The 23,917-nt window shown below is 36.8% G+C and overlaps 1 protein-coding gene across 7 annotated transcripts in view; it reads right to left on the bottom strand.

Annotated features, from left to right (window-relative positions):
• Positions 1–6,498: 6,498 nt before the first annotated feature.
• Positions 6,499–23,917, bottom strand: part of GABPB1 (GA binding protein transcription factor subunit beta 1) — a 68,252-nt gene continuing 50,833 nt past the window's right edge. For 4 of the 7 annotated variants that reach the window (XM_058737753.1, XM_058737750.1, XM_058737755.1 and 1 more), the window contains exons 7-9: positions 18,637–18,822; positions 15,685–15,800; positions 6,499–8,003 (exon numbers count right to left, since the gene is read on the bottom strand). In XM_058737753.1, the coding sequence (XP_058593736.1) occupies positions 7,851–8,003; positions 15,685–15,800; positions 18,637–18,822 (455 nt within the window). In that variant the 3' untranslated portion in view covers positions 6,499–7,850. Of the gene's footprint in view, positions 8,004–15,665; positions 15,801–18,636; positions 18,823–23,917 lie in introns of all 7 variants that reach the window. The other 3 variants (XM_058737752.1, XM_058737756.1, XM_058737757.1) reach the window with 2 other exon arrangements.

Genomic DNA, 23,917 nt, shown 5'->3' with positions numbered 1-23,917 from the left:
ATGTAAAGTCTTCCACGTCTGGTCTATCCTTCCTGCTTATAACTGAATTAAGAAATTAGTGGGGTGTTCCTTAAAGCCAGGCAATAACAGAAATAAGAGCCTGGAACTCCAACTTCACTGAGAAACTCCCAAAGATATATTATGCTTGCCTGATTAATGGGGAATATGTGAACTGGAAATGAAGTTTGGGCTATTGTTACCAATGAAACAAGATTTAGTGGAAACAGAAGGATTTATTAGGACTTGAGAGAGGGGAGCTATGTCATTCAAGAGTTGCTTAGAACTGAGGAATTTATTTCATTTTCCACCACATATTGAAAGATTTTTGTGCCCATAGCAATGGTATTTTGCCCCCAAAATATGCACTGGGTACAGATGTGAGCCAGGGTCAGTCTATAAGAGGTTACATGGTGGGAAGGAAAAGCAAGTCCATCTTCGTTCAGGGAGGAGCCAGCTGTGCCAAGAGTAATCAATCAGGCTTAAGAGCTCACTTGGGAAAGTAGCATAAGGATAGAGTGGATAGAATACTGCCCTAGGACAGCAGAAAATCATACCTGTTTGTCCAAAGGGAGAGTGTAGGGCTAGAACGAGTGCCCTTTACATACTTTCAATAGAGTTCTGCCCCTTCTACGTATTTCCTCAAAATATAATTAACAAATGCTTACTAAGTACTAACCATTATGCCTTGTGGCTTTTATGCATACTATTTGATTCAGTCTTCATAACAACCTTATGAAAGCCATCTTCTAGCTCATCTTTGAGAGATTGAGTCTCAAGGTAATTAAAATGTTTTGCTAAAATTACACACAATAATAACTGAAGGAGTCAAAATTCGAACACAGCACTATCTGTCCAATACTCATGTTCTTTCCATCACAGCAAGATGTCTCTCTCAATGTTGTTATCTGAGATTCTTTTTTAATTTTTTTAATGTTTATTCATTAAATAACATTAATTTGAGAGAGAGAGAGACAGAGCATGAGTAGGGGAGGGAGAGAGGGAGACACAGAATCTGAAGCAGGTTCCAGGCTCTGAGCTGTTAGCACAGAGCCCGATGCACAGAGTCCAAACTCATGAACCATGAAATCATGACCTGGCCGAAGTTGGATGCTTAAGCCACCCAGGCACCCCATGTTATCTGCAACTCTTAAGACACCAGACCTCGAGGAGCAGGAGGCTAGTGAAATTCTAATTTTTGGAGACTGTTAAATGCTCCCCAAAACTTTATTAAACATGATGTGCAATAATCCAAACACTCATTGTCCTTTCAAATATAACTTGAAATAGACTTTTATAAAATATACAAATATAAATAAATATATCAAAAGTTAGAGCAAGAATTGAAAAAAAATTATCTTAGGTAATATATTACATCTCTTAAAAATGATACAAGTAAAAACCAAATCTGTTCCTTACTGCATACATTATAAAAAGGAAATCATGTTGGACTAAAATGAGAAGGATCAAATTATAAATTAAAATTTCATCCCACCTTTAATTATACACTTGAGTGTTAGACTCATATGAAACTTCGGAATCTCCCTCAGCCTGGTGGCATTGAGAATCGCATATAGTAAATATGTACTAATTGAGACAATATAAGCAAATTTTTTAAACAATTGGACACTAGGGACATCTGGGGGGCACAGTCGTTTAAGCATCCACTCTTGATTTGGGCTCAGGTCATGATCTCATGGTTCCAATCCTGCCTCAGGCTCTGCACTAACAACGTGGAGTCTGCTTGGGATTCTCTCTGTCCTTCTCTCTCTACTTCTCACCTTCTTGCACATGTGTGCTTTGCTCTCTCTCAAGATAAACTTAAAAAAAAAATATCAGACACTGGGAGAAGATATTTGCAACTCATACAACCAACAAAAGATCAGTTTCCAGAAAAATATTAAGCTACAACAAAGCAATTTGAAAAACTACCCAATTAAAAATTCAGTCATGACCTGGCAATTCACAGAAGAATAAACACTAATGAACAAGAAAGAACAGGATGAAAATGTTCAGCCTCACTCATAATAGGAAACTGCAAATATTGAGAACAATTTTATACCAATGAGGGTTGGTAAAAATATTAAAGTGTGACAGTATCATGTGTTGGTGAGATGTGGGAAAATGAGAATTCTCATCACTTTTCACTATTCACAGCCACCTTAGAAAGGAATTTGACAATATTGGTAAAATTGACCACCCTAGACTAACAATTCCACCTTCTGGGGAAACTTAGCACATGTTAGCGCATAGTTCACAGAGTACTATTTGTAATGGCAAAAAGTTGGAAGTGACATATCTATACATAGAACAAAGAATAAATCAATTATGGTGTATTTTTACTTAATTTTACATAATAGTCAAAATGAAAAAGTATTCAAGTATCAATATGAATAAATGTCTAAAATTCTGATGAATTGTAGCACCTGGGTGGCTCAGTCAGTTAAGTGTCTGGCTCTTGGTTTTGGCTCAGGTCATGATGTCATGGTTTTGTGAGTTCGAGCCCCGCATTGGGCTCTGTACTGACAGGGTGGAGCCTGCTTGGGATTCTTTCTCTCCCTTTCTCGCTGCCCCTCCCCTGCTCATGCTATGTCTCTCTCAAAATTAAACTTTAAAAAATAAAATGAAGGGGCGCCTGGATGGCTCAGTCGGTTAAGCGTCCGACTTCGGCTCAGGTCATGATCTCACAGTCTGTGGGTTCGAGCCCCGCGTCGGGCTCTGTGCTGACAGCTTGGAGCCTGAAGCCTGTTTCGGATTCTGTGTCTCCCTCTTTCTCTGACCTTCCCCTGTTCATGCTCCCTCTGTCTCAAAAATAAATAAATGTTAAAAAAATTTTTTTAAATAAAAAAAATGAAATAAAATTCTGATGAATTGAAAAAATCGAAATGCAGAATGACATATGTATAGAATGACAGCTTTACTAAAGTTTAAAAACCACACAAAACTCTACCAAGTATTTACAAAATCCAGTGTGTAGTAAAAGCAAGAAAATGTGGGTAGACTGAAACATCTCAACCTCAAGGAAGTGGCGGCCTTTTGGTGGGGGTGGAGAATGGGATGAGGAAGGGAAACAAACGGACTTCAACTACATCTAGAACATTCTGTCTCTAAAAAGATTTGAAACAAACAAGATAAACTTAAGATTTATTAAACTTGGGTAGTAGGTACATGAATGTTTGCTATATTGTTGTTTTGTGCCCTTCTACATGTTTTTTAGTTTTCATTAAACCAACAACAGAACTAATGAGTATTGAATTATACCTAACAAAGATAGTAAACACACTTAACAATATGCTTCAGGGTTTGATGTCAAAAGTCTCTGATACTGAGCAGAAATGTTTGTAAGTAGTCAGTACTTTGGCAAACCAACAATTTTTTTAAAAAAGAGACTAGGTTCACTAAGTATGAGCTTTTTAAAAAATGTTTATTTCTTTTGAGAGAGAGAGCACATACATGAGCAGGGGAGAGGCAGAGAGAGAGAGAGAGAGAGAGAGATCTCAAGCAGGATCCACATGGTCAGCACAGAGCCCGACTTGGGGCTCCATCTCACGAACCGTGAGATCATGACCTGAGCCAAAAGCGAGTCAGATGCTTAACCAACTGAGCCATCCAGGCGCCCCTAAGCTTTCTTAATGGCAAATCAGGAGTAATTATGAAAAAATGGTAATACAAAAATAAATGCTTTACTTTTACCTGACACACAAAAAATATATAAGAAAATAATTTTCTTACAGAAAAGATAAAAGATATTTAAGTAATCTAGAAAACATATTACATATCAACTGTGCACGTGAGATCTAAGCTATTCAAATGAAAAAACTACATAAACAATTAATAAAGCATAATGGACAGAATCACAGAGACGTCAAAATTTTTCCAGGAAGCAAATTGTAGTTTTTTGGAAGTTATAGCCTTTATCTAAAAGTGAAGAGTCCTCAATGATTTATACCCAAACTATATTCATTCATATTTGATTATTCTTAAACTGAAATATTTTTGAAGGTGCTCAGGGTATCAAAATGATCAAAAACTATTAAGACCACTTATCTGTATATCTCTACCCTTGGAAAATAGTTTTAACAAGTCACAAAAGTATTGATATCGCAATTTTGATTTGGAACCAGAAGCATATTTCCAGTGATAATACTGCATTTTCCATCATGGGTTCCACAGAGTAATCTAAGAATGAATTCAGGGAGCTTACGTCAAACTGAATCCATGTGCACTGAGATGTTCTCACCTAACACAGAGAAAGCAAATAGCAAACATCATTCACAACTACAACAAACTAGCTATCTATAATGAAGTCCAAGTACAGTAAATATTACTTAATGAAATAACAAATCTGTTAGTTCATTCCTAAGTTGATCTGACATGCTGGAGGAGTTATTTACTCAATAGAAGCTAGGTGAATAGAAAAGGTTTTTTTTCTATTTGCTATATAAGCCTGAGTGCTAATGCCTTGGGAACCCACCCATATGGGTTCCATATGGAGCTCATCCACAAAGGTTCCTTCAATTGTTTTGTGATTTTATCTGAAAAGGTTTTTCTTCTTGGTATATTTTGAGTTAGTCCTCAAGGTCTTTCAGGTATTAAAGCACAAAGAAAACTATAGATTTTATCAGGAAGACGCTATGTATAGAGTAAACAGAAAAAAAAGATCAGTCATATTAGCACAAAGCATCCATGAATAGGTCTATCAACTCACCAATTCCTGTCATAGGCAATGGTTTCTTCTAATGTTCAATAAATGACATCATAAATAATCATGTTGAAGAAAAATATGCTGGCATAGATTTTCATTAGCAATATGCTTTGGATAAAAATATGTATACACATATCTTTTGGTCATAAACAAAAATGGCATGGGATTTCACATTTATTCCCTCTTCCATTTAACTTTGTTCTTTTGAATGTCACAGGAGAAAACTCCCCAACTCCCAGCCCTCCAGCACCACAAAGAAATAGAGCAATCCAGCGTCAAAGTAAAAGAATGGAGTACTACTCTGCCATTCATGGCATGAAAGATTGACGTAAGAAAACTTTTTCTAAAGCAAATTAAAACAAATGACATCACAAGCCCTTACAGAAGCGATTAGGATATAAATAAAATAGGTAACAATAAATGAAAGTTAGTTGAGAAGCACGGTCCCCGCAGATACTACTTGCCAGAGGATGCTTTCTTAAAGCATCACAGACCCAACTTAGATTTGTAATCCTCAAATTCCAGTGACTGGACACAGGGAAGTATTAAATCTGAACCAAGTAATGAAGCAATTAAGACATCAAATGAGCTCAGTGTCTAGATAGTACATAGCCAGTACTATTCTAGATGCACAAGGAAGAAACTAATTCATTAAAAGATATTAATTCATTAGGCCCAATACTTAGGGCAGTAGGGCTTGATTCTCTCACAGAACCCTGGAGTAAGGCTGCTCTAAAAAGTGTTTGTTCACACATTGATATGGTAACCAAATGACCTTTAACTGCAAATCCATCATTAGGTAGTGGAAACACATTAAGTATGGATTCCTGAAAACTTCTATATTATTTTATTCTGTCAGTTCCTTTAATCCTCTGCTCAAAACACAGAATGAGAATGCAAAGCTTTTTCAGCCCAACTGAAAACAAGCTAAAAAGAAAAAAAAAATTTTTTTTAATTTGTTATACATTCTTGCCTAACTATTGATTTCACAGCACACTGAATCAGATATAGATGACTGAGGAATTATACAAGGTCAATGGAACACTCTGAAAAAAGTGAACTTCTCCCAAAGACACCTGAGTATTAACCTGATACTATCATAGACTTACTCCTTTTAAGTACCAATTGTTTTCCCCCATCTATGTCAAATGTTATTATAAATCAAAATTCCTTCTTGTCCCAGGTCAAGTCTCTAGCACAACAGGAGACTAGAAGTCAAAAAACATATTAAATTAGCTTTCAGGAGTTGATTTCCAACACTGTCTCAAGGCTCTTTGGGGCCAATCTGGTCTGGAAGCAAAGTCTACAGTGGTTTGCACCCTGGGGTGTACATAGTGGTCCTTCTCCACTCCAATATTGTATATGTCAAAGGCACCCTGCCTAACAAAGCCATAAATGCATTAAAGTGATTAAAAAAAAAAAAACATAGAAAAAGTAGCTTCATGCTATTGAAAACATGGCCGAGCATTTGTTAAATCTATAGGTGTAGATCATTTAAAACATATGTTAAATTTAGTGGAAAACTGAAAAGGTTTTTTTCTCTTCTATTTGGAGTTCTCAAACCTTTCTAAGTTTCCAAACAGCAACTATCAGGCCGATAGTTCACAGATCCTTTTATTACCTTAATAACTATAATAACTCCAGTGAGAGAACTAACAAATTCCCAAGAAATTACCTCCAGGATTTATAAGACACAGTGTGAAGAATATATAATATTTTCATTCTGGTGGAATATAGCTATAAGATACAGAACAAAATTTTTAATGTGGGGTTAAAATATCAGTCTACACTAAACATATGTGGAAAAGATATTTAATTGTAAAATAGAAAAGTAGGCCAGAGTACAGTTTTAAGGGTAATTGCTTCTTTATACAGATAGGTAATCTAGGAGGGTATTAGGGTTAAACATTTTCATAAAGCAATAAAACATTAAAAAATAAAGCAAGAAAAAAAGAGCTTGAAGTTATGTTTTACAAAAAAAGAATGAACAGTATGTCAGAGTTTAATGTCCATACACTGTGGAATTCAACAATATTGTGATGAGAGCAAGTCACAGCACAGACATACGGCTTTCACAGGGAAAAGTAAAAGTTATGTTAGACATATCTATAGCATCACTAGTACAAAAAGTTCTTGTTCTACATACAAAAGCAAATTTTTTTTCCATAAGAATAATTTCCTGGGGAGAAATGAGTCCATGAAATACTTCAGAAACCCATATGCTTTGAGTATCCCAAAAACATTATCTTAAAATCCAGTGCCTTAAAGTGCTTTCATGTGGAAATCATGATGGAAGGCACAGAATACAGTTTCACGTCCCCACTATGAAATTTTCAAAAAAGCATAGATTTTGCAGTTTGCAAATTCAAGTTTTCTTGTAAGCTGCTCCTTCTAAGAACATTGTCATTCCAATAAAACCAGCTGCTAGCTTACTCACTCTCAATGACCTACTAAATAAAAGGATTTTTTTTCTCCTAGTAACTTTCATCATCTTTATGGGAAAAATACTTATGCAAGTGATGCATTTTGAAATTATAAAACATGCAGAATATGTACAAACAGAAAGTTTAAAAAATATTTGCTTCATATACATGTAAATCTACTTGGGTATAGCTGAAATTGAACAAATATAAAAATTTGCTTTCTAAAAAATGTTTTCAGAGAATCTGAGACAACTTAAAGCTGTACAAAGATTTCCTGGGAGAAATCTTCTCTTCATATAGAAGTTTATACCTACAGGAGTAATTCCAGCATCAGTCCACCACATAATTATTACATAACATTTGGTCTAATCAACAATCATCACCCTTAAAACTGTTCTGTTTCTGAGAAATTAAGGTTCATACTAAAATCAAAAAGAATTCACAAAAAACAGTGGCTTATTGTGTTTTTGGATCTCTTCAACAATCTTTATAACTCATTTGGAACTGTAAAAAAACAAAAACTATTTACAGAATTCAGTTTTAAATACATCTCACAACTTCTAAAGTTTTATGTTACAAGAATTCAAAGCTCATGGCTTAAGTCCAGTCATCAATCCGTAGTCTCGTCTGTTCTCCTCGCTTCCTGCGACTGCACCTTTTGTGTACAGTTCAAGACTGGGTTCTTTCTTAACCAAAAGTAAATCCAAACTACATGTTCATTTCAATTAAACAGCTTCTTTATTAGTCTGAAGGCGAGTCATAGCTTCTAATTTTTGTCTGTAGGCCTCTGCTTCCTGTTCTTTCTTTAGAAGCTGCTGTCGATATTTTTGTGCTTCCCGATTTGCTTCATCCAGCTGTTTCTGAAGAGCTTCTCTCTCCTAATTAAAAAAAAAGGTGTTTGTTTTTTCAATTTTTGCACAAATACATTAGGAACATATACAAGCATGCATCCTTCAAATAGAAAAATCTGTAGTAGCTAGATGTAGTCACCACCTATTGACATTTCCTAGGCATCTTGCCTTTTCAGTCAATTCATTAGTAATTAAAGCCCCTAATCCTGCGCTCCACACTGATACAGATTAGTTTCTGACCTCAAGAAATTACTCCGCTTAAAAATAAGATTCACATAATGAACCCAGACCGTGTACCTGTACTTTTATATATACTACAAAAACTAATGAAGACTTTAAGACAGAAATATACCTCTTCACACCTCTGTGATGTTTCTATGTAAACGTACAATAAACTATAACAGTTAATATTTACTGAGCACCTATTATGTGACTAAACAAGGCGATTTCCAATAACAAGCCTCTAGGATAAAGATTATGCCCATTTTACAGATGAGCAAAATGGCATTCAGAGAGGACATAGCTTTTCCCTCGTAACACAGTTGAGTTTACAAGATTCTAATGTTACTGCTTTTGAAACTATCTTCCTCTATGGTAACAAGCAGGCCTCCTCATCTCTAAAATCAAGGGGTGCTGGTCTAGATTAGTTTTTCCTAAATTATACCATTTTTACAAACCAATAAAATACTAACTTCTCTATGGTGATTCATTAAACTGTCCAAATATAAAATATATGCATTCAATTCTAAATGCTAAACACAAATCTAGCCCAATGAAAATGATATTCTTTCTCCTCCTCACTCTGCCCCTATTCAGTTGCCTAAGGGAAAGCATTTCAAAGACTCCTTTCTCATGCCTCTAGTATGCGCATGGACAAAAGCTCAACCTGCACAGGCCCATACACAACCTCATCACAGAGGGTAGGACCTCTCAGTGGGATGAAGGCCGAGGGTAGGACTATTATTAATCTAAGAAATGCCAGGTTCATACTGGACAAGACACTTGACCAGAGGGAACCGAAGGTGAGGGTCAGCAACCTACTGGGCGAGAGGGCAGTATGAGGGTCTCTTCCACTGCCCCTTTGACTCCTGTCCATTGTGAACACCAAAAGATTCCCTCCCCTTCACTAGTCATACATGGTCTCCAAGGAGGAGCATATTTAATACTCCTTCCTTTGATCCCATTCCCTTCCTCATACTGGGAATGAAGTCCAACATGTATTTTTTCCCCTGGGTCCACCAAATGTAGGAATGATAGATTATACAAGTAGGCTTCCATTTACACAAAACGTACAAGAAACACATGCACCCTTCATCTCCATTTAACAAATGCCCACCCCCTTCCCTGCTACCTTTTTCTTACCCTTTTCTTACCCTTCCTCCAGGCAAAATGGCAGAGTAGGAACAAGTCAGAAAGGACACCCAAGAGTCAAGCCTCGGGCAAGAAATCAACACCACTACCTTGGCAGTGAACTATGAAGAACTTTGAGCACGCCAATGAAAAAGGTGGGAGAGGGGTGCTGCTTCTCCAGGAACTAGACCCCCACCACTGGCAGGAGCACTCATGGCCGTGCATAAGTGTTTTAAAATTTTACATGTGTTAGGGTACCTGGGTGGCTCAGTCAGTTAAGTGTCCGACTTCAGCTCAGGTCATGATCTCCCAGCTTTTGAGTTTGAACCCCACATCAGGCTCTGTGCTGACAGCTCGGAGCCTGAAGCCTACTTTGGATTCTGTGTCTCTGTCTCTCTCTCTTTGCCCCTCCCCTGCTCATGCTCTGTCTCTCTCAAAAATAAATAAACATTAAAATTAAAAAAAAAATTTTGACATGTGTTAAGAAATAAAATCCTTTGGTAACCAAAGTTTTGAATTTGGTAGGATATATTGGGACAGATTCTCTAACTCTAAGGTATCTTCTAATACTAGCTATTCATTAACATTTAGAAACAGCAAGGGATTCACAATTACTTCGGAAGATGAAAGCAAATTAAGTGAGGTAGTCTAACAGTAAGTACAGTTTGTTTTTATTCAATTAGTAAAATGTACCTTAATATAAATGAAAAGACAGCTCCCTTCTGTCTACTAGGCCAAATAAAAGATTCATTTACAATGCATTTCTTAACTATATCTGTAAAGTCTGAAAGGTAAAGGTCATTGCGCTACACTTAATCCTCAAGACTGAAAGCAGTTAACATTATTAAAGTTTTTTTTAAGTGTTTCCATTTTTTAGTTCTCAGGAGTGTAGGTATTTAGGAAAACTTTTTGCCATCTCACTTTTCAAAGCAAATAAAAATCTCTTAAAAAGTGGAAAATATCACTTCTTACTTTACTCAAAGAGATCCTTTGTTTCCAAATTTATTTGTTATATGTTTATTGAACATATATTATATGCAAGACACTTCCTTAATGTAAACAGTAATTTGGTTGTTTCACACATGAACAATGCATCACGCTGACATTCGAGATTTATATTTAAATAGAAATGCCAAGGGGCACCTGGGTGGCTCAGTCAGTTGAGCGTCTGACTTCAGCTCAGGTCATAATATTGCGGTTTGAGTTTGAGCCCTGCATCAGGCTCTGTGCTGACAGCTCAGAGCCCGGAGTCTGCTTCAGATTCTGTGTCTCCCTCTCTCTCTCTGCCCCTCCCTTGCTCACACTCCATCTCTCTCTCTCTCTCTCTCTCAATCTCAAAAATAATAAACATTTAAAAAACTCTTTAAAAATAAATAGAAATGCCAGGTGCCTGGGTGGCTCAGTCGGTTGAGTGTCTGACTTCAGCTCAGGTCATAATCTCACGGTCTGTGAGTTCAAGCCTCACGTCGGGCTCTGTGCTGACAGCTCAGAGCCTGGAGCCTGCTTTGAATTCTGTGTCTCCCTCTCTCTCTGCCCCTCCCCCACTCATGCTCTGTCTCTCTCTGTCAAAAATAAACATTACAAAAAAAATTTGAATAGAAATGCCAAGGCTATGGCTTTGACCTTTTGCAATAAAAGCACAATAAAAAGGACTTTGACATGTGTAAATAAATATACCTTAGTCTATTAATATGTAATACTCAAGTATTTTTCCTTTAACAGTATAATATGGAAGAATTCCAAAAAAGTAAATTCGGATAATAGTCACAGTTTGGTTGCAATAGAGAAGCTATTCTCTTACACTACAACTCCAAACCCAGGCAATGGACTAATAGGGCAAAGACTTGAGTTTGCTTTTTTATTTTCAAACAAAATTCTTGAATTCTGCTTCAGCTGGTAGCAATGATCTCATAACCATTTTATTTTTAATTTTCTAATATTCAAATTTATTTTACCTTAGCTATTATAGAGCAAAAAAAAATCATTCTACTCATTTATCTTCTACTTCTATATGTATTTTAGAAGATAATTTTAATAGCAGCTAACATTTACTGAGCATTTATCACATGCCCATCATTGTCCTAGTCTTTTACATGCATTCTCATTTATACTTTGTAACCATCTGATAACGTAGGTGCTGTTATTTTCCGCCTAGTTACTGATGGGAAAATCAAGCCTTATAAGGTTAAACAACTTGATCAAGATAACACAATCAGAAAATTATAAAATATACCCATATTCTTAACCATTAAATATTTGCTTAAAAAGAAAGAAACTGGGCAGGGTGTGTGAGCTGCCTGTTTCCTTGTGTATAAACATCAATTTTCCAAGTGCCATGAGCCACATATGAGCCTGTTTTTATAAACAAAGTTTTACTGAAATATCTATTCATTTCCAAAGTGTCCGTGGCTGCTTTCCCACTACGATGGCAAAGATAAGTGGTGAAGCACAGACTATAAAGCCCATAAAGCCAAAAATATTCACTATCAGGCCCTTCACAGAAAAAAAAACTTTGCCTACCCCAGCCCTAGAGAAAAAACTTACCAAAAAGAGAGACTGCAGGAAATCTTAAACTGTGGTGGATCAAAAGAGTATCAATAAAGGAAAAGAGATTGAAAAAACTGCATCAAATAAAACACTGTGTAAAGTTTACAGAAATCAAATTTTAAAAGAACACTAAGGATCCCAGTCTATCACTGGTTACAAGACACAAATATTTCATTAAAAATAAAAAAAACTTGCTAATAAACATATTCATCTCTAACCTCCATAGCAATGAAAAGGTAAAGGTATTTCCTGAATTCACACAACTAAATAATAGAAGAATCTGTTATTTCTAATGCATTAATTATATTTCCTCCCTCCCACATTACAAAAGAATAGTTTTAATTTCAATTCAGAATAGCCTAATGTTTATTTATGGAAGAAATTCACAAATATCACACCTCTCCCCAAAAATACCTTTAATGCAGTAGTATGGAGGGGGTGATATGATATACATTATTGCAATTTGGTGTCTTATTCAGACCTCCCTTTCAAAAAAACAAACCTATTTCATTTCCTTTATTGCTATAATGCAAATATAAAAGCTTCACCATTTACAATACATTTCCTACAATTTAAGCTAATTTTGTAGAGATTATTAATAAACCTCTCCAACATTAGTTGGGAAATTGTAAATTCTTAGCACTTGACTTATAAACAGTCACTCTGGTAGTTGTGGACACAAACATACAGAGAAACCCCAAATATGTTAGATTCTGTATAATGAGTTAATTTTTTTAAATGTTTATTTATTTTGAGAGAAAGAGAGTATGCACGCAAGAACAGGAGAGGGCAGAGAGAGAATCCAAAGCAGGCTCCATGCTGACAGCAGGGAGCCCGAAACTGGGCTCAAACTCACAAACCGTGAAATCATGACCTGAGCCCAAGTCAGATGCTTAACCAGCTGAGCCACCCAGGCGCCCATAATTTTTAATTGCTGTAGAGCAGAGATCCTCAATCTCAGCATGGATAATTTTGAACCAGATGATTCTTTACTATGGAGGCTGTCCTGTGCATTGTAGGATGTTTAGCAACATGTCCTGCCTCTACCCCCTACATGTCAGTGGCCAACCTAGTTGTGACAACCCTAAATGTCTCCAGACATTGCCAAGTGTCCTCTGGGGTCAAAAACGTCCCAGATGAGAACCACTGCTTGTGAGAAACTTTTCCGGTTAAAGGCTAAGCTGTCACTTAGAGTATAAAAGTCTGCCCCCAAGACAACTCCATTGGTCATTTAAGAAAATAAGTTCAAAAGAACAACTCCAGGTATTATTAGGAAATGAGTGCCTGGTTTGATGAAAACAATGGAGGCCACTCTTCATTCTATATCCTCAGCCCACCTCTACCACCTATACTGACCACATACTTCAAGGTCTCTCTGTAATAGCTCTAGAGAGATCATGCAATGTTGGCATTAACATTTCTGGTGATGGAGAATGAGGTTTCCATTACCAGACAGCTCTAATTACTAAAAACAAAACACAACAAACAACAACAACAAAAACCCACTTCTTTATACCAAGCTAAAACTCCATCTCCCTGAAGTTCTATCTCCTTGGTTCCAGTTAATTTCTATACCTCAATTCATACTTTCCTGTTATTTGAAATTATTCTCCCTGGTCTCTGAAAGACCATAAGAAGGGAATCAGGCTGAACCTTGAAGAAAACAGCAACTCTCATTGGTTATTAGGTGAATGAAGGCACAGGCTGCACATTCACTGTTTTAAACACATGATTTGTTGAATTCAGTAAGTTTATGTTCAATAAAATTCAAAGAATTTAAAAAATGTTTTATTAGTTAAAGCAAAGTACATGACAAAACTTTTTAACCTTATGTGCCAGAAATGATAGTCAACATCAAAAAAAAACATATTTAAAAGATTACAAAATAAGTATACTAATACTGTTCAATGGAATAAACTGTTTGTAAGAACGCCCATGTACTGAATATCATTTTAAATTTTGAAGAAACAAAGCAATTTACCCTCAATAATTAAAGTCATACTGTTACAAAACATTCTGGTTAAAGTATGAATCAGATTCTTTTTAACTCAATAATATGTCCTTTGTGACTGTGGTTAAAGATGTATCAGCATTACACTTAGATGCACTGGAGCAAAGAAATATTCTAGTTGTCCTCAGTCAGAATCACGTTGCCTTTTAGTGACTTTTTAAAAAATCCTCTTTTCAGGGCACCTGGCTGGCTCAGTTGGTACAGTATGTGACCTCTGATCTCAGGGTTGTGAGTTCAAGCCCACATTGAATATGGAGACTACTTTTAAAAAACAGTAATAAAGTAAAATCCTGAGGGACGCCTGGGTGGCTTAGTCGGTTGAGCGTCCAACTCTTGATTTCGACTCAGGTCATGATCTCACAGTTTGTGAAATTGAGCCCAGCATCAGACTCTCCTCTGACAGCTCAGAGCCTGCTTGGGATTCTCTCTCTCCCTCTCTTTCTGCCTCTTCCCAACTCATTCTCTCCAAGTCTCTCAAAATAAAAAAAAAAATTGGGGGGCACATGGGTGGCTCAGTCAGTTGAGTGTCCAACTTTGGCTCAGGTCATGATCTCACAGCCCGTGAGTTCAAGCCCCACATTGGGCTCTGTGCTGACAGCTCAGAGCCTAGAGCCTGCTTCAGATTCTGTTCCTCTTTCTCTCTCTCTCTCCCTCTCTCTGCCTCTCCCCTGCTCACACTCTGTCTCCCTCTCTCTCTCTAAAAATAAATATTAAAAAAATTTTTTTAAAATAATAAACATTTTTAAAACAGTAATATTAAAAATAAATAAAATTCTGAGTGCCCCCTTCAAAATAAAATAATCCTCTTTTCTATGGATAAGAACCTTCAGAATTCCTATTCACCAACAATATTTAAGATATTCGGCAACACTTACTACTTACATATACCAGATATTACAAATATGAGTATAATGAGTATGCTGACTTCTTCAATTCTGATAAAATGTCCAAAATACAGATACCATTACCCAAAACTCTCATATGAGCGAAAATAAGACTGAAACTCAGAAAGGTAAGATAATGTGCCCCCAAGCTAATAGGGGCAAGAGGTGTAATTCAAATCTAACGCATTTAATTTCAAGTCCAATGTTCTTTACACTGCAGTTGATCTTTCAAAGTTATTCCAGAATAACTTTACTTACACTTTATATGAGTTAATATCAAATTCAAGGGACACAGTTTTATTTACAGTCATGCAAGAAAAAAACCCGGGAGGCATCTATGGTTTTTGGTTGTACTTCCAAACTAGAAGGAGAAAGACTGAATCCTTTCAACAGCTAGCTCAAATTTAAATTCCTTTTTAAAGAACTTAACAGTGAAATAAGCAGTTACTTATGGCTTTTTAAAAATAACCTAGTCAACAAACATCAACCTTCTTAAAAAGGATCCTCCAGCCCAAATAGGCCTTTGAATTTCACTTTTGAAAGAAAAGAATGTTTTTCATCAATACACAGTGACATTTCCTTTAGTGACTTGTGAGAATGATGTATGTAAATATAAAAGAAAATAAAGGATGAAGTGCAAGAACCAAAGACATTCCAATGTTATCACGATGACAGACTTTGTTATAAACAAATTCTTCACTCATTCATTCATTCATTCAATATTTATTTATTGAGGGCTTGCTATATGTATTAGCAAATAACTAGACAAAATAATACTATGTACTTTCATTCTGTATCAAGACAACACTGTCAGTAATAAATATAAAAGACCAAAAGGAAATTAAAAATAAAGAAAAGCAAATTGAGTTTATTTTGGATGACTGCAGCAAAACACACCGGGTAAAAGACTCCTTACTTCTATTTCTGCAGATTCCACCCGGTTTTCAATTATTTCGATACATTGTCTCTTAGCTGGTGGTTCTTCGCTTATAACAGTTTCTTCAGCAATGTCGGTTGCTGGTACTGTTAACACTGAAATGAAAAAAATGTATACATTAATTCATTTTCAGACAGGTTTAGTAGAAATAAAACTATCTGTGACATTGTTGACATAACTCCTCTAAAATAAATATGTTCCAAAATACTATTTTCAAAGCACTGATTTGCTTTCTATGAGGATGTCCATATCTGTCTTTGTGGTGCATTTTTAATGAACTTGTTGTTTAACACACCTACTTATTTTTTTTAAATTTTACAGATAACATATTCATTGTATGGCTGAAAATCAAAAAAACGTTTAATAAGCCTAACAGATAATCACTTTTATTGATTTATTATTGTTGTGTTAATTTATACAAAAACATGAATATACATTCTCATTTTTCTTTCTTATACAAAAGGTACCATACATTCAAATGCACATATAATAGATACATTGCTCTGCCTTTGCTTTTTTCATGCCATGTATCTAGGTTATCTCTCGTCAGTATACACAGAGCTTTCTTTTATTTAGCTGCATAATATTCCAATGTGTGGACACATCATTATGAACATTGTCTGTTTATAAACTTTGCCTGTTTTTCTTTTAGGTTGTTGGACTTTGTCCCTAATTTTTAGTATTTTTTATACATATGTAAATACACAGAGAGAGAGAGAGAAGCTGTCCTTGCTTTGCATAGCAAGCAGTGTGGGACCATAGAAATGACTGTGAGCTGGAACCATGCAATTTTGATAATCAATGGGGGAAATCACAATTGTTTTAGAGCCTTTGAAGTTTTTTGTCAAAATATTAAAAATTCTGTCATTTACAAATGCAAACAGAAATGAAAAAAAGTAAAATATTTATTTAGTACACTGTAATTTAAAACATTAGAGATATTGAGATTTAAGTGTTTTATTTCTTTTAACTCATATCACATTACACTTATAAATTAACTCAAAAAGAATTGAGAGCCTTGTATCTGCTTCATTGGACTGTCTGCATAGTCTGTATATATTCATATGTCAGTTACACATTTTTAAATTATGGGGGCTTTAAAAATTTATTTTAATATTTAGTAAGCTCTTCTCATTGCTCTTCTTTCCCAAAGTTTTCTTGCTCTTCTTCCCTCCTCCTCCCACTAATATAAACTTCAGAATCTATCTGGCCAGTTCCAGGAAAAAAACCTGTTAGTCTCTGTTATGGGATGAATTGTGTCCTCCTCAAAATTCAAATGCTTAAGTCCTAAACCCCAGTACCTCACCATATGACTGTATTTGGAGACTGGGCCTTCAAAGAGGTAAATCAGGTAAAATGAGGTCATGTGGGTAGGCCTTAATCCAATAGGACTGGTGTCCTTTTAAGAAGCAGAGATTAAGGTACAGACAACACACAGAAGGAGGGCTGACCACATGAGGACACAGTGAGAAGGCGGCCATCTGCAAGCCAAGGAGAAAGGCCTCAGAAGAAACCAAATTTGCCAAACCTTGATCTTGGACTTCAAACCTCCAGCGTTGTGAGAAGATAAACTTTTGCTGAGTCGCTCAGTCTGTGGTAATTTGGTATGGCAGCCGGAGCAAACTAAAATAGTCCTTTTTTTTTTTTTTTTTTCATATCACCCTACATTTATAAATTAACTCAGGAAGAATGGAGAGCTTTATGACAGTGAATCTTCCTATCCCAAAACATGACATTTCTTCCATTTGTTCATGGGATGAGATTAGTCCCTATAATGTCAGGTTTTAGAAACACTATATCTGCTCGATATAAGCAAATACTGTGAAAGTTTTCTTATTTCTATATAATTAGAATTAGTTCTGTGAAGCTTTGTGAAAGTATCTTGGATGAGCCATCAGCAGATTTCTGCAGAATTGGAAAGATCTCTGCAGGCTTCACAAGTCAATGGTTTCCTCTTCTGTTACAGTGACAAACTTTTTTCCTGAGACGTGGTGGCTCTACAGTGCTATACCTCCTCTGTCACTCTAAACCAAACCTGGTTTAGGAGAACTTCTAGCTCCAGCCTTTCCCTTCCCTAATTCCTTCACTGACCATGAATGAGCACAGTCTGTGCAATCCTAATCATTGTCTAAAAGGTTATGCGTGTGCACACATGTTTTTGTATGTATTGGGGAGGGGATGCTGAGTACATGGCAATGCTTGCTCAGATAGGAATTTTCTGAACCTTCTCTTTCTGCTTCCTTCAGCATTCATGCACTCCTCTGCCTCAGCCCTGCTTATGGCACCTCCTACACAGACTGAGCCCTGTCTTGCTGGGAGTGTATATTTATGCTAATGCCTGAGCTCAATCCCTTTTCTTTTCTTGATGCACCTCTGTGAGTTTCCATGGCTCTAATGGTCTTAGATGTTTTTGGCAGCATTTAAAATATGGAATTTTGTGGTTTTCTCAGCCTTTTAGCGTCCCTGAAAATGTAGTCGGGGCTTTTGTTGAATCTTACTACTCTCAGAGGTTTCCAAGGGGAAAAAATGGGAAATTACAAACAAAGATGCTAAAAGTGGCCACCACATTCCTACTACAAGTCCTAAGTCCAACTTCTTTGTAAGCAGCCTTTTCTTACATGGTATGATATGTGAATTGCAATAAATGACATAAGAAATTATTGTCCAAGGCATATTCTGAACTATTTATTTAAGCTCTTTTTCCAACGGGAATACTTTGGAGCCAGTTCCTCTTTCCACCTCGTATATACTCAGAGAAAGCAAGCTAATTTCAATAGTAGCCTAAAAAGCAGATAAAATTAGCCAATCAAGTCTACTGCAAAAGGTTGCAAAAATATACTTTAAGGCAAAAATAAATGCTTTGAAAAACATATCACAATTTCCCGAGCCTTGAGAATAAACTCAAACTTTAGGCAAATGCCTACTACCAACCTTGCTGTCCATCTGGCATGGTCACAATGATGGGCTGACCTATCCCACTGGTCGGGATGGAGTGCAAGTTTCCAAGCTGGATGCCATCTGTAACTATTGTGATGACTTGCTGGCCCCCCGAGCTAACTACTTGCTGAATTGCACCATCCACAGACTCTGCGGTAACTACCTCCTCCGTAGCCACTACTGGAACAAAATATATATGTAAAGATCAGTGAGCATATACAAAAGTACAGATAGAAGTTTATTTTTCTTTGCTACTTTGGCTTTCCCTGTTCTCTTACACAGAAACACTGTTACATGGTTTTTCTTAAAGGCAGTCTCCAGTGGTGCTGTGCATACCTATATTAACAACAGACTACAAGCCCCACAATTTATAACTAAATGAGTTCTGACTATGCATATGTATATTTAAATAAGTAATATCTCTTCATTTAGTTATATGAGGCACAAAATTTATAAAATCCTCTGAGGTCACAGATATAACAAAGGTTATGCTTGCTTAATAAAACTCTACAATCCAAAAGAGAATTTTGTATGTGGTTATACTCCATTTACGTTTATGTATGAGATGATATGCATTTCCATATTCAAAGAAACATGGAAATGTGTATTTTTCAAGTAAACAGAATAAGCATTATTCCCTTTCTGGATTGTGTGAGCAAGGGTTGCCTTGGTAGCAATGGCCTACAGATCTAGTACTGCATGACAGTAAATAATACAATACGTTAACATTTATATAAGTAAAATCCAACACTATGTTCTTAACAGAGGCTCAGAGAGGATTCTGACATCTGAAAGCAGCACCCCTGGCCTTGCTTGGGTAAAGAAATCACAAGTTAATGCTGCCAAAATCCTTTCCCACAGGTAATCCTATGCCCAACTACTGATCCCAAACAACATACACAGGAACATTCATAGCAGCTTTACTCACAATAGTCAAAAACTTGAAACCAACCAGATATCCATCAAAAGCAGAATGGATAAAAAGACTGTGGTAGATTCATGCACTGGAATACTACACAGCAATTAAAATGACTAAATGCAAAACATGGATAAATATGACAAAAACCATGCTCAGTGATATAAATCAGATGCAAAATATATACTGTGGAATTTAAGAAACAACAGATGAACATAGGGGAAGGAAAAAACAAAAAAAAAAAAAAGAGAGGGAGGCAAACCATAAGAGACTCCTAACTTGAAGGATCAAACTGAGGGTTGCCGGAGAGAGGTGGGTAGGGGATGGGCTAGATGGGGGGATGGGTAATAAGAAGGGCACTTATGATGAGCATTGGGTGTTGTATGTAAGTGATGAATCACTAAATTCCACTCCTCAAACCAGCATTACACTATCTGGTAACTAACTAGAATTTAAATTAAAACTTGAAACATGAAAAAAATAAAAATTAAAGTTAAATGAGAAAAGAGCAGAGCCCAAATTAGGACAACTGCCTGGTACACAATCTTAAAAAGAGAATTTTCCAGGAAAGGAATATTTGATGAAGGGTTATATATATTTATCATAAGGAAGGGTACTCCATAAAGCTACAGACTTTATCTTATGTTTTTCATACATGCAAGGCTCTGTGACTTTAATCTTATGGGATCCAAGGGGATTGTTTTTTTTTCCTTTATGCTTGGAATGCTCCTTTTTGGTTATTGTTTTTTAATGAAGCAGATGTACAATGTGTGATTGAGGCAGAAATAGAGCCCATGATTTTTTTCTCAGTCATTTTGACATCAGGAAATGTTAAAGTATAGCTTCCTTGACAGTCTAGAAAGAGGCACTACATACATTAAAAGTTGAAAATTTCCTTTACCACTGGAGCATATTAGACATGTTGAGTCCCACACTGACCTTACAAGTCCCTACCTGTGGCCACAATAATTGGTACAATCCACCATGAACCTGGAGTAGAACCCAGGGTTCTGGCTTTGAAGTCTGAGCGGCCAAGCCCACACTCCTCCCCTGCTTTGGATTTTGTGCTGTGTGGCCTTCCGGATTACTGCACTGGACCAGTGTGTAGGGTGCACCAGCCAGGCCAGCAGGCCACATCCCCAGGTCTGTGGGGTGTGCAGCACCAACCTACTGCCACAACGAGGGAAAGGTGGTGTGAGAGAGGGAAAACTGCCTGCCGTGCTCACTTTTTTAGGTCTCGATTTCCTTACGGAGCCACTGTGGGCATGTAATAAAACTTTGGGTTTTTTTCTCCTTTTAATCGTTCTCATGTAAATTTAATTCTTACTCCAGCTGGAAGACCCTAAGGGGTAGAAAAGAATTTTCCCCTCCCTTCTCCTACATGGTATTTTAAGTTCATCAAAATATACAATACTACTTTAAGACTGATGATCCCCAGAGGGGAAATAGATTGGGGCACAGCAAAATGGGTAAAGGGGGTCAGTTTTATAGTGATGGGTGGTAACTAGCCTTTTGGCAGTGATCACTCTGTGGTGTTTACAGATGTTGAACTATAATGTTGTACACTTGCAACATTTATAAAGTTATATCCCAGTATTACCTCAATAATAAAAAAAAATAGGTAATACTATTTTAAAACTCAATAACACAGTTTGGATCAGTCTTTTTTTTTTTTTACTTTTTTTTTTAAATGTTGATTTATTTTTGAGAGAGAGAGAGAAACAGGAGCACGATTCGGGGGGCGGGGGGGCAGAGAGAGGGAGACACAGAATCAGAAGCAGGCTCCAGGCTCTGACCTGTCAGCACAGCACCTGACACGGGGCTCGAACCCACAAACTGTGAGATCATGACCTGAGCTGAAGTCGGACACTTAACTGACTGAGCCACCCAGGCGCCCCTGGATCAGTCTTTATAGATTCTAAGAGTTGCTCAAAAAGCTCTGACAAACCTAAGGCAAAGGCTATACTATGCAAAAAGAGTAACGATTCACATTATGTGGCTATCAAGCAACTGAAATGTGGCGGTCTGAAGTGAGATGCTACTGTTAGTATGAAATTCACACTGAATCTCAAAGGCAGTATGAAAAAAAGAAAGTAATATATCTTACTAATAATTTTTATTGATTTCTTATAGAAATATTTTGGATATTTTGGGTTAAATAAAATATATTATTTAAAAAACAAAAAATATATATTGTGTACTTCCCATTTTTGAACTAAACAGTGATTACACAGGAGTAATCACTTTGAGATAATTCAATAAACTGTAAACTTATGATATATGCACTTTTCTGTATGCATATTACATTTCAATAGAGAAGCATCAAAAGGAAAAATGACACTAATGGATTACAACACAATGAATCTTTAAAAATCCGTTTCTCCTGGGGCGCCTGGGTGGCTCGGTTGGTTAAGCGTCTGACTTCGGCTCAGGTCATGATCTCACGATCCGTGAGTTCGAGCCCCGCGTCGGGCTCTGTGCTGACAGCTCAGAGCCTGGAGCCTGTTTCAGATTCTGTGTCTCCCTCTCTCTGACCCTCCCCTGTTCGTGCTCTGTCTCTCTCTGTCTCAAAAATAAATAAACGTTAAAAAAATTTAAAAAAAAAAAAAAAAAAAAAAAAAATCCGTTTCTCCTTCATGAAAAAGGAGAGAAAGGGAGAAAGAAGAAATATCTTGATAGAAGAATGACATCTAATTAACAAAATAAGAAAAATTATCATTGTAACCTCCAATGTAATAATTGACTCAAGCAAGGGTCACTAACGGATGTTAAAACCACTGAAATGTTCTGAGAAACAAGATATTCATATGTTCTCAAAATATCACACCGAAGATTAGTAAGAGGAAAATGTGCCTATAAGGACCTGGCAGTAACCACTCTCACCAAGTGGTCATTATCAGGATGGCCTGACATGTACCTCCTGACATGATGCAATGGGAGATTACAAAATATCACTTGTGTTCTTCCTAGAAATGTTTGACCTGCATCTACTTATTAAGAAACAAATGAATCCGGAATGTGAATGATCTTCCAGACAATGGGCATAGACTCTACAAGGATTTCAATGTCAAAAAGAAAATGGAGGGGCACCTGGCTGGCTCAGGTGGTTGTTCAGGTCATGAACTTGTGGTTAGTAATTTCGAGCCCCAAGTCGAGCTCTGTGCTGACAGCTCAGAGCCTGGAACCTACTTCAGATTCTGTGTCTCCTTATCTCTCTGCCCCTGTCCCACTAGCGTTCTGTCTCTGTCTCTCTCTCTCAAAAATAAACAAACATTAAAAAAAAAAAAAAGAAAGAAAAGGGAGGCAGCAGGACTGTCCTAGGTTTGGGGAGACTAAAGAGACACAACAACCAAATACAATATGTGAACTTTGGATCCTGGAGGAAAATAAACAAATACTTACAAAGGACATTTTGGGGACAACTGAGAAAACTTGAATGTGGAACGCATGTCAGATAATGTTACTACATTAATGTTGATGTTTTTAGGAAATATAATGGAGCTCTGAATATGTAGCAGGCTATCCTTGTTCTTGGGAGATATATGATGAAGTATTTAAAGGTGAAGTGCCATGATATCTGCAGCCTACTTTCAGATAATGTGGTAAAATAAAAGTGTGTGTGTGTGTGTGTGTGTGTGTGTGTGTACACATGCAGGTGTGGCAAGATTTTAACAGTTGGTGAGTACAGGTGAAAGATACAAAGTTTATCCCCCAATTTTTCTATGGGTTTGAAAACTGTCAACCTAAAAACTGTTCTAACATAACTAATTCTGAAAAGAGAAATCACATAAAAACTATTCCTTAACGATACAGGGTTTTTTCATGTATTATTTGAGGCAACACTTTATAAAAAGAGTAATTAAATAAAACCATTCTCTCCTGAAGTCGTGTTACCTACCATTCAGATGCAGAGTTGCTCTAAAACATGCTAAGTTGCTACCAACTCCAAGTAGAACATCATGGGTTATCAATGAGCTCCTTTTTTAGAAAAGGCAAGGTAAGTTATTGGGACCCCAGTTTTCAAAGATGTGGGGCGCCTGGGTGGCGCAGTCGGTTAAGCGTCCGACTTCAGCCAGGTCACTATCTCGTGGTCCGTGAGTTCGAGCCCCGCGTCAGGCTCTGGGCTGATGGCTCGGAGCCTGGAGCCTGTTTCTGATTCTGTGTCTCCCTCTCTCTCTGCCCCTCCCCCGTTCATGCTCTGTCTCTCTCTGTCCCAAAAATAAATAAAAAATGTCAAAGATGTACTCATGGCAGGGTGACAGACTTGGCTGCCACCCTGTTACTCTGTTACTTGGTAATCAAGGGTCACGATACAAACTGCAGAAGATAATACTGAAAACACAAAAAACCTTTATGTTT

This window comes from Neofelis nebulosa, chromosome 7 (assembly GCF_028018385.1).
Source record: "Neofelis nebulosa isolate mNeoNeb1 chromosome 7, mNeoNeb1.pri, whole genome shotgun sequence".
NCBI lineage: Eukaryota > Metazoa > Chordata > Mammalia > Carnivora > Felidae > Neofelis > Neofelis nebulosa.
The sequence above is the reverse complement of the archived record's forward strand: the minus strand, read 5'-3'. Positions and strand labels throughout refer to the sequence as shown.